The sequence below is a fragment of the Rhinopithecus roxellana genome, chromosome 3, assembly GCF_007565055.1.
Source record: "Rhinopithecus roxellana isolate Shanxi Qingling chromosome 3, ASM756505v1, whole genome shotgun sequence".
NCBI classification, from domain to species: Eukaryota; Metazoa; Chordata; class Mammalia; order Primates; family Cercopithecidae; genus Rhinopithecus; species Rhinopithecus roxellana.
In genome coordinates this window covers 1,346,010-1,358,191 of record NC_044551.1, presented here as the reverse complement: position 1 = coordinate 1,358,191, position 12,182 = coordinate 1,346,010, and the positions used below count along the sequence as shown (strand labels likewise).

At 36.3% G+C, this 12,182-nt stretch overlaps 1 protein-coding gene across 1 annotated transcript in view; it reads left to right on the top strand.

Annotated features, from left to right (window-relative positions):
* The window catches only part of FAM169A (family with sequence similarity 169 member A), an 85,463-nt gene that overhangs the window by 55,681 nt on the left and 17,600 nt on the right, over positions 1 to 12,182 (top strand). The window contains exons 7-10 of the mRNA XM_030927259.1: positions 7,661 to 7,789; positions 8,342 to 8,454; positions 11,318 to 11,357; positions 11,906 to 12,056. Coding sequence (XP_030783119.1) covers positions 7,661 to 7,789; positions 8,342 to 8,454; positions 11,318 to 11,357; positions 11,906 to 12,056 — 433 coding nt within the window. The remainder of the gene's footprint in view (positions 1 to 7,660; positions 7,790 to 8,341; positions 8,455 to 11,317; positions 11,358 to 11,905; positions 12,057 to 12,182) is intronic.

Below are 12,182 nucleotides of genomic sequence, written 5' to 3'. Positions count from 1 at the left end.
AAATCTGTTCAGATCCTTTGACCATTTTGGTCGGCGGGGTGGGGGGGGTGGTGTTATTTGTTTATGGTAGCTTTAAAATTAACAAAAATAAATTTCAGACATACAAAAAGGAATAAAGAAACTGGGAATGGTGGTGTATGCCTGTTATCTCAGTTACTCCAAAAGATGAGGTGGGAGGATTGCTTCAGTCCAGGAGTTTGAGACCAGTCTGGGCAACATAGTGAGACCTCACCTCAATTGAAAAAAAAAAGTTTAAAGAGTAAGGCATTGGCTGGGCATGGTGGCTCATGCCTGTAATCCTAGCACTTTAGGAGCCCGAGGTGGGTGGTTCGTTGAGCTTAGGAATTCGAGACCAGCCTGGACAACCTGGTGTAAAACCCCATCGCTATAAAAAATTAGCTGGGTGTGGTGGCTTGTGCCTGTAGTCCTGGTGACTTGAGGGACTGCAGTCCTGGTGACTTGAGGGGCTGGAGAATTGCTTGAGCCCAGGAGGTCGAAGCTGCAGGGAGCCGAGATTGTACCACTGCACTCCAGTCTGGGTGACAAATTGAGAGCTTATCTCAAAAAACTAAAGAGATATAAAAATAAGATATCAAATACTCATGTACTATGTCAGCATGTACTATCCATGAGAAATGGCTTGTTGCCAATATGGTCTAAGCATTCTGTGTACTTCTACCCAATTAGACTCATTTCCCTTCCCTGGGATGAGTGCTGTACCTAGCTTGGCTTTATTTTTCTCATACATTTCTTAGACTTGTAATACATATGTGTGTATTCTCAAACAGTATATCAGGTTACTTTATATATTTAAAAACTATAAATATGTACTGTATGAATTCTGCAGTTTGCTTTCTTTACTCATCTTTATATTTGTGAGATTCATCCATATAGATTCATATAGTTCCATTTATTTTCAATGCCATATTCCATTTTATGGACATATCACTTGGTGGTGATTTAAAACCATTAGTGGGTTTGGTTTTGCATTTGTGTAAAGGTATACAACTACTCAATGAGGTAAGATTTAATGCTGGATAGTAATTAATCTAGAAACTCTTTTAAAGTATTATTTACTATTGATTTCAGTCTAACAGTGGACATTTATTTCCACTGAATATATTTTTATTCCAAATTTTCCGCACCTTCTTTAATATCAAAAGCAATCCAGAAAACAGGAACCAAGTACTGAATTGGATGCCCATCTTGAATCATATTTTCTGTCTAAATCCATACATGAGAGTGGGATGGGCATTGTGTGCCCTTGGATAATCCTAAAATGCATTACCCCCTAATTAGTGCTTTACTGAATTTGAGGAGAGATGTGGAGACATCAACTGCAGGCAGAATCCCTTAGTACTTACTCTCTTCTGTGATGTTAATGATAAATCAATTGAATACCAAATGATTTACAGATGATTATCAGCTAATTTCTGTCTTCCCATAAAGTCTTAGCACTTTGGGAGGCTGAGGCAGGCAGATATTTGAGGCCAGGAGTTTAAGACCAGCCTGGCCCACATGACGAAATTCCATCTCCATTAAAAATGCGAAAATTAGCTGGGCATGGTGGCACATGTCTGTAATCCCGGCTACTCAGAAGGCTGAGTCACCAGATTTTGCTTGAGCCTGGGAGGCAGAATTTGTGGTGAGCCGAGATTGTGCCACTGCACTCCAACCTGGGTGACTGAGTGAGACTCTGTCTCAAGACAAAAAAAAAAAACAACCAGGCCTAGTGGTGTGCGCCTGTAGTCCCAGTTACTCAGGAGACTGAGGCAGGAGGATCACTTGAGTACAGGAGTTCAAGGCTGCAGTGAGCCACTGCACTCCAGACTCAGGAAAAGATTCAGATCCTGTTTCAAAAAGAAAAAAAGGCAAATATCTATTAAGTTATAATTTATATACAATAACATGTACCAATTTTTAAGGGTACATTTTTGATGACTTCTGACAAACATGGACCCTAGCTACTGTAGACACAATCTAGATAGATAATAACTTTGTTTCCAAAAGTTCCCTTTGTGCACCAGTCCTCCAGCTTCCTTCCCTTCCAAACTCTCACTCCAGGCAAGCACTGATAACGCTTTCTGTCAGTACCACTTAGATTTTTCTAGAGTTTCATGAAAAATGGAAATATGCGGTATCTAAACTTCTGTATCTGGCATCTTATTTTTGAGGCTCGTTGATGTTGCATGTCTCAGTACTTCATTCCTTTTTTAATTTTTTATTATTTTGCTGCGTATTGCTCACTTTGATTATACCACAATTTATTTGCCTGTTGATAGACATTTGGTTTTTTTCCGTTCTTGGCTATTACGAATAAAGCTGCATGAAAATGTCTTTGTATGATGGACATTTGTTTTCATTTGTTTGGAGCGAATACCTAAGAGTGTCATTACTGGGTTTTATGATTGTGTTTAACTTTGAGAAGTTGCAAACATTTTCTAAAGTAGTTATGTCATTTTGCATTGCCGTTAGTATAAGTATGTGGAAGTTCTGGTTGCTCTACATACTCACCAACACTTGATTTTGTCAATCTCTTTAGTTTTAGTCATTCCTAGTAGTAAGTGGATAATGGTATCTCACTCATTATGTGGTTTCAATTTGCATTTTTCTGAAGACTAAAGATTTTTGAGTATCTCTTCATGTAATTATTGGATAATCATCTACCCTAAAAAAGAGTAGAACAAGTGAGGTGTGTGTTCACATCTTTTGCTTATGTTGTATTGAATTGCTTGTCTTCTTATTGAGTTATGAGTTTTTTTTTTTTTTTTCTTATTTGCGATGGAGTCTCGCTCTGTCGCCCTGGAGTGCAATGGCACGATCTTGACTCACTGCAAGCTCCGCCTCCCGAGTTCATGCCATTCTCCTGTCTCAGCCTCCTGGGTAGCTGGGACTACAGGCGCCTGCCACCACACTCGGCTAAATTTTTGTATTTTTTAGTAGAGATGGGGTTTCACCGTGTTAGCCAGGATGGTCTCTATCTCCTGACCCCGTGATCTACCCGGATCGGCCTCCCAAAGTGCTGGTATTATAGGCGTGAACCACCGTGCCCAGCCAAGTTATGAGTTCTTAATGTATCCTGGATATGAGTTGTTATATGTGTGTATTGTTAGTTGTTTCCCATGTCCTTTTCATTTTCTTAATGTTTTCTTTAGTCCATGTGCATTTTTTGCAAGTAAGTTTTGATATTTAAATGTTTAAATCTCCCATCCTACTGTTTATTCTTCATTTGTCCCATTTGTTCTTTCTCCTTTTTTCTTTCCTTTTGGAAGTATTTATCAGTGTTCTATTTTATCTCAACAGTTGGTTTATTAGCCATGCCTTTTTGTTTTGTTTTGTGGCCTTGGTTTTCTCCAGCTTCTTCCTTCCTTTTAGTTTTGGAAACTAAACCAAGAACGTATGAGAAATATTTTCAAATATATAGGGAAAAAATGATAGTCTAGTGTCCTAATTTCCGTACCAAGTCTAGATTGAACAAATGTGAAGATTTTGCTGTATTTGTTTTAGTTTAAGAGAGAACAAAATACAGTGTTTATTGATTGTAATAAAAGAAGCAATTGATGTTCTCTTTGAACTCTTCCCTAAGACCATTCTCCTTTCTCCTTTCCTCCCCAGAGATAATTGCACTCCTGAAGTTAGTGTTTATTTTCCTGCTTATTGTTTCCTATTTATGTCTGTAAACATAATAAAATATTATTTAGTGTGCTTTCTTGTTTTTTAAACCACTTTTTATTGTAAAAAATTATATATAATACCTTATTTGTAGGTGAACAGTTCAGTGGCTCTTATGCACTGTGTTTTGTACCCATCACCACTGTCTATATCCAAAACTTTTCAATCATCCGCAACATCAACTTTCTCCCGTTAAACAATTAACTCCCCTTTTCCCCTATCCCCATCTTCTGGTAGGTAACCTCTTTTCTGCTTTCTGTCCCTATGAATTTGCCTATGCTAGCTACCTCATCTAAATGGAATTATATACAATATTTGTTTTTCTGTGTCTGGCTTACTTCACTAAACATAATGTTTTTGAGGTCCATCATGTTGTAGCATATACAGTATCAAAATTCCATTACTTTTAATGGCTGGATAGTATTCCTTTGTTTGAATATACCGTATTTTGTCTGGCCATTCATCTATTGATGGACACTTAGGTTGTTTCTACCTTTTGGCTATTGTGAATAATGCTTCAATGAATGTTGGTGTACAGACACCTGTTTGAGTCTCTGCTTTCGTTTCTTTTGATGTATACCTGAGGGTGAAATTGGTGGGTCATACAGTAATTCTGTGTTTCACTTTTTGAGGAACTGCCAAATTGTTTTCCACTGTGGCTGTACCTTCTCCTCCTAGGTTCAAGTGATTCTCCTGCCTCAGCCTCCTGAGTAGCCACCACACTCAGCTAATTTTCTGTATTTTTAGTAGAAATGGCTGTTTCACCATGTTGGTCAGGCTGGTCTTGAACTCCTAACCTCGTGGTCTGCCAACCTTGGCCTCCCAAAATGCTGGGATTACAGACGTGAGCCACCACGCCCAAGTCTTGTTTAGTGTTTTTTTAAACTTCTTATATGTGGCATCATTTTGTTCATTTACTGGCCCAGATTTTTACTGAGCATTTTTAAAAGAGTTATCAATATTGATTTAAGTAGCCATAATTCATTTGTTTTAAATACTATATAGTATTTTTATTACATACACATTACAGTTTATTCATATATTTCCCTACTGTTTGACACTTAGGTTACGTCTGGTCATCCTAGTTTAAAATTAGTCCTGTAATGAATATTATAAGTGTTTTTTGCGTATGTACAGATGGCCCTCGACTTCTGATGGTTTGGCTTTTGATTTTGTGATGGTACAAAAGTGATACTCATTCAGTAGAAACAGTCATTTGAATTTTGATCTTTTCCTGTGCTAATGATATGTGGTATGATACTGTCTTAGGAAGCTGGGCAGTGGCTGCCAATCACAACTCCCAGTCAGCCAGGTTATCACAAGGGCAACCAACCAATACTCTACAGAGTACTGTATTCAATAAAGTATATGAAATATTCAATAATTTATCGTGAAATAGGCTTTGTGTTAGATGATTTTGCCAGGCTGTAGGCTGTAGGCTGTGTTCTGAACTGTAAGTGTTCAGAACACATTTAACGTAAGTGAGGCTAAGCTATGATGTTTGGTAGGTTAGGTGTAGTGAATGCATTTTTGACTTAGTGGTATTTTCAATTTATGATGGGTTTATCAGAATGTAACCCCAGTGTAAGTCAGGGAGCATCTGTATAAGGAATTAGGGTTTTTACCTAGAAGTAGAATTGGATCATAAAGGTCTCTTCTACTTTACTGTTGCAAAATTATTATCCCACCAGCAGAGTGTGCATTTCCATTTCCCTTATTCTTGGTGCTTGTCATCCCGCAGGTGTAAAAATCATATCTTGGCCGGGCGCGGTGGCTCAAGCCTGTAATCCCAGCACTTTGGGAGGCCGAGACGGGTGGATCACGAGGTCAGGAGATCGAGACCATCCTGGCTAATACGGTGAAACCCCGTCTCTACTAAAAATACAAAAAAACTAGCCAGGCGAGGTGGCGGGCACCTGTAGTCCCAGCTACTCGGGAGGCTGAGGCAGGAGAATGGCGTAAACCCGGGAGGCGGAGCTTGCAGTGAGCTGAGATCCGGCCACTGCACTCCAGTCTGGGCGACAGAGCAAGACTCTGCCTCCAAAAAAAAAAAAAAAAAAAAATCATATCTTACCTTTCCTTGGCAGCTAGTGAGGTTTATCATCTTTATCTTTGTTTATTGACCACTCAGATTTCATTAGGTGTGAAATTCCTGTTCATAGTCTCTGTCAGTTTTTCTTTGGGATAACTGTCTTTTGAATTCAATTTCAGAAATTCTTTATATTTTCTGAGTACTAATCCTTTGTTTTACTCTAAATATCTCCTAATCTGTGTCTTCCTGGTATCATTTTCATGTAGAATGGTACAGTTCAATACAGTAGTCACTAATTTAAATATAAGTTTAAGTTCAGTTCCTCAGTAGCCACATGTGGCTAGTGGCTACTGTATTGGACAGTGCTGATAGTAGGACATGTCTGTCATCACAGAAAGTCCTGTTGTACAGTCCTGATACATTAGGTTTTAAATCTTAATAGATCATAATTTTTCATCATGGACTGTGATTTTTGTGTCTTTTGTAAGGAATCCATCTGGACCCTAATGTCTTAGAGGTATTCTCCTATGTTTTCTTTTAAACATTTTGTTTTTCACATTAGGTCTTAGAATTTGTTTAGAATTTATGTTGATGTGAGGTCAGGATCTGACTTTATTGCTTTTTTACATGGATTTTTATTTCAGCACAATTATTTTAATAGTTTATCCATTCTTTGCTGAAATATAATGCCTTTTCTGTCATTTGGCAAGTTGTAGTGTATGTATGGTTCTTTCCTAGTGGAGTTTCTTTGTTACTTATTTGTGGGTTTTTTGTTTGTTTTTTGGTATCTTTCTTCTCCTTCTCCCTCCCATCCCCAGTCCCTTTATATATCCTTATGTCAATACTAGGTTGTTTCCATTACTATGGTTTTAAATACTTGGTTTCAAATACTTGGTACTTGTTTCAAATACTTGGTATCTACTTGGACAAGTCTCTGTCCTTATTTTTCTTCTTCAGAATTGACCTGAATGTTATTTCTTTTTTTTTTTTTTTTTTTTTTGTAGTTTTTAAATTGATGTATGCTAGTTGTACACACTGAATCTTTTCTTATCCTTTGTTCTTTCATTTTTGAATTTGGGATCAAGTTTTGTCAAGTTTCATTAAAAAATAAGTTGTGTTGGGATTTGTTTGGAATTGCATGGAATTTATAGATCAATTTGGTGAGAACTGGTATTTTTATACTATTGAGTCTGACAGTCTTTTTATTCAGTTCTTCTGTGTCCCTCAATAACATTTAATCATTTTTTTCTTTAAAAGCAAAGCACATTTTTTACAAAAATTAGCCAGGCATGGTGGTGGGCACCTGTAATCCCAGCTACTCGGGAGGCCGAGGCAGGAGAATTGCTTGAACCCAGGAGGCGGAGGTTGCACTGAGCCCAGATTGCGCCACTGCACTCCGGCCTGGGCAACACAGCAAGACTCCATCTCCAAAAAAAAAAGGGAAGCACATTTTTAAAGGATTTTTGTTGAGACTGAGTCTCACTCTGTCGCCCAGGCCAGAGTGCAGTGGCCGGATCTCAGCTCACTGCAAGCTCCGCCTCCCGAGTTTATGCCATTCTCCTGCCTCAGCCTCCCGAGTAACTGGGACTACAGGCGCCCACCACCTCGCCCGGCTAGTTTTTTTGTATTTTTTTAGTAGAGATGGGGTTTCACCGTATTAGCCAGGATGGTCTCGATCTCCTGACCTCGTGATCCACCCGTCTCGGCCTCCCAAAGTGCTGGGATTACAGGCTTGAGCCACCGCGCCCGGCCCATGTTAAAACTTTTATTTGGGATTTTTATTTAGAATTTTTATTTATAAATGAAACTACTGTATACTTGTGTTGTGTTGGTGGTGTTTTGGTATCAAGGTTATGCTAGCTCCATGAAGTGAGTTGGGAAGCTTACTTTTCATCTTCTGTTTTTCAAAACAGTGGATATTTGGGATGTCTAGAAAATTCTAAATGTGTTTTTCAGCTTGCAAGCAATACTTTGAGAAGTACCCAGGAGACCATGAACTCCTTTGGGAAGTTGAAGGTGTTGGACACTGGTACCAGCGAATACCAGTCACCAGAGCATTACAAAGAGAAGCACTTAAAATTCCAGGTAAGAGTGTTTTCAGTTTGAGTTCAGTTTATGTATTTATTTTTGGTAACTTGTCCTTGCTGGCATGTAAGTCCAGTTTAAAAAGCAGTGGCTAGTAATGATTGTGTCTTAGAGTCCAGAGTAGTGGTGTATTATAATAATGTGATTGTTCTGGTAACAGACTCTCTTGTCTAAAGTTTGAATATTTGTGATGTATTAACTTTTGAGTCCCTAGTAACAAGAAGACCTAGAACAGCCCAGTAGGAATTGGTGGGTAAGAAATAAACATAGATTACTGAAATGGCATAGAATAGTCACCAGGGGGTCCAGAGTACCCCCTAATCTCATGCACTTCTCCCCAAAGCTACTAAGTACTTAAAACAAGTATTTAACATTGTATATAACGGCAATGTTGCATTATAAGGTATTGGTGAAGAGAACATCTCACACCTAGATTTTTGTGACCCTTTCTGTCCAGGCTGCTCTTCAGAGCTGTTAGGAAAATCAGTACAATGTTACACTTAAAACCAAATACTGATTGGGTTACAGTTTTTTAAATTCCTCTATACACAGCAGTTTCTCAAAATGAACCTAAAAGACCTATGTCTGGAGAATATGGTCCTGCATATGTTCCAGAATATGAAGCAAGAACTGAAGACAATCAGTCTAGTGAGATGCAGCTAACTGTAGGTACACTGTCGTATGTTTATTGTTGTAAATAATTTTTGTGTTTTTAAAAAATAGATTCAGTTTATATTTGAGTTTTAAATGTCATAGTTCATTCAACAAAGCTATGTAATTTCTACTGTGTTAGTTTTCCTGGCATCTTCTGTTAATATTACTAAAGACTTTGAAAAATAATTTTAATTTTCTTTGAAAAATAATTTTAATGATATTAAAAGTATTATGAGCTAATTAAAGATAATTTAGGACAAACATAAAATAATATAGAAGAAAATAAAAATCTATAATCCCACTATTCAGATATAGCCACTGTTAACATTTTTGCATATATATTTAATATTGCATATTATAAAGCATATATCTGTACATATTGTATTTTTGTTTTTATTCTCTTGGATTACTTAACTGCTATTCTCCATTAATGTAATATTGGAAGCATTTTCTGTGGCATTAAATCATTAAAACTGATTGTTAAATAGCAGCACACTATTCTATTATCTGTTTTATGTAACTATCATTATTTGTTTCCTTAACATAGGATCCTTAAATTTTTAACATTTTTAAATGACCCAGGAGCAAACACATTTATATATGAATCCTTGTGCATATGTAATTACTTCTCTTAACATACAAATTTCCAGAAGTGGAATTAGTAGGTGAAAGACTATGAAGTTGTTATGTAAAGTTTGAGGCTGTATATGCTAGGTCTTTGTAGAATGTAATGCACTTTGCAAATATTAGCTGTCCTGAAAGTAGAAGGACAGATCCCATTACCAAACTCCACAGGACTTACCAGGTCCTTTTCTAGAAGTGATGTTTTGTGGTACTTGATACTGCTTAAAATACAGGCCCGTTGATGGGACTCTAGCAGTCTAGGGTTTTGGGGGATGTCATTTATTGCAGTCATATTTTTGTACCTGTGTATCTAAGTTTATTTTTGGTGAGTGTTGAATATGTCTATGTAAATGCATAGGCATATTTTAGAAACAACTACTTTAGGGAATTATTTGTGCTTATTTTCTGTCTTAATTAACATGAGAGTTGACTATGAGTGGAAAATTTGTTAACATTTTAAAGAATAACTATATATATAAGGAGTTAGATTTTTGGGAATTTTTTTCCTACTTTTGGAAATTCAAACTTGAGAATAAGCTCTTGTTCTATTGCAGTCCAAATTCCTCAGATATACACAGATTCATTTAGTACTGGCCAGTTGTAAAATCAAGGAAAGTAGAAAATCTCCTCTTCCTATAAATGTAATGAGAGCAATGATTTACTTTAATACTAAGCCAAATAATTTTAGATGTGTCATTTGAGTGAGAATATATTACAGTGGTACTATATCATACAGTTGACAGCATCAGTTAGATTTTAGAATCTTAACCTATTTAAGATTTTAGAAATTCATATTCTTCATATTACTTTAATGTTTTAAATAGTTGAAGGAAAATGTTTATCGTTTTAAACTATTTATGTTATATCTCTTTTTGTTAGTAACCACAAATAGTTTAGTTTATTTCAACTAGATGATTTATTCTTTAGGCGATGATGGTATTGTTATGTGCTTTTTCCTATTTTTATACATAAAACATTACATATATTTCTCTTATACTTTTTGCACCTTTTATTTATTCATCTTAATCTACATTTTAACCTTGTTGAACTACAAGTTTCTTGAAGCAAGATTTTTGTCATACCATTTATCACAATTGCTCCCTTGCTTTTGTTCTATAAATTGAAGGCTGTGTGCCCACTATATTGTGGAGTTTTAGTAAGCATGTAATGGATGAATGAAGTAGTTACTATGGCAGGCATTGGACATACAAAGATATGGTTCTTAGACATGGGAGAACTAGATGGTCACTGTTGGAAATATATAATATACTATAGCATAATAATTGCCTTATTATAGCAAGTAATTGGAGGTACATAGGAGAGGATGACTTTTAAAGGGTGGGTGGGAATTTTGTTAGGACATTACAGAGGATAGCATGTGAAAAAAGTTGCAGAAGTGTAAAGGAAATGGCATGTTTGATATGAAAGAGGTATTTGGTATTGAATAGGTTGAGAGTTTGTATTCTAAGCAGTGGTTGGCCATTAAAAGTTTTTTCTTATTTTTTTTCAGCAAAAACATGGTATAGTTTGTGATTTGAAAGTATCACTTTGTCATCAGGGTGGAGGGGTGTAGACTGGATGTGATTAGAGCAAGGGATATGAGTGAGGAGGCTGTTGGAATAGTTGAAGTTCAAGAGAGTAAAGGCATAAACTAAAGCAATGGTAATACAAAGGACAGGGCAGTTTTGAGAGATTCTTCAGTTAAAATTGAAAGGCTTTGTGATTGATTAAATGTGGGTTAGGAAGAGGTCATTACTGACTCACTGTTTTCTGGCTAGAATGACTGACTGAATTGTCATTAAGCAAGATAGGGAATAATGTTGGGGAAAGATAAAGTTCATTTTGGAAATGATTTGGATGGGACATCCACTGGGAGATATTTCATTGGAAATAGAGCTTTGGAAATCAGGAATAAAGTTTGGAGGCTTAAGTCGCATATTTGAATTCATCAATAAGCAGATACTGAAGTAAGCATAGCGAAGGGAGAGCATGTGGACTGAGCAGAGAGGGTGGCTGAGGACAGAACTAGGAGACACTAGTGTACACACTGTGACATATTAGATGACTTGCATATGTTCTCAGTCTTTTAAACTGAAGCTGAACTATAATCTTTTTATTTTTAAAGTAAATGTTCTTAACAAAAAGTGCTATTTGAAAAACATTTTACAAGTTTTTCTTTGAAACTATAAATAGATCCATAGGGAGAAAAAATAGTCTAAAACTTTGGTTTTGAATCTATCTCTTTTTTAGATTGATTCTCTAAAAGATGCCTTTGCAAGCACTTCTGAAGGTAAGAAATTCAACTGATGCATCAGTAAGTATTTGAGACACTTCAAATTAGGGCAGTGTGTGTGTATATGCATGCATGTTGTGTGTCAACCCTGAGTAAGTGAATACTTAACCAGCTCTAAAATCTAGATCTAGATTCTCACGCCACCACTGCCACTGATTTTGCTATCTGAACACTGAGTAAGCTATTGTACCTCTCTCTTCCTTATTTCCTTAGCTATAAAATAGGGATGGTAATGTCTACATTGTTTTTCAAGATTATTGGGAGAGAATGCAAGTAAAATACAAAAACACTTTGCAAAACCCAAGGTAACATGGAAATGTGAGAAATTAATTACACAGTTCATATAACTTGACAAAATTATTATATAATTTAGATTATATAATAATCTAAATAATTTTCTTAGCCTAATGTGAGAGGAGGGTGAATCTGTGTAATGTGGAGAATATGTGTAAACCAGTGTAGTTCTTGCATTTCTGTGTATTTTAACTAGATAGTCCTTTTAATATATAATCAACTAAGTGCAGTTTTACTGTTTTTCTCCTCAGGTCATGATAAAACATCAGTTTCCACTCGTACTCGAAGTAGTAATTTAAAGCGGCCAAAGATTGGTAAGCGGTTTCAGGATTCTGAATTTAGCAGTTCTCAAGGCGAAGATGAAAAGACCTCCCAGACTTCACCTACAGCTTCATTAAACAAGTAAATAGTTGTTTATTTTACTCTCATTTTTTGTTTATTTGTACTTTCATATTAGTATTTAACATTTGAGGTAGAGGCTATTTATTACATTGTTTGTGTAGCAGATGACTTTGGTTTAGGAGTTTA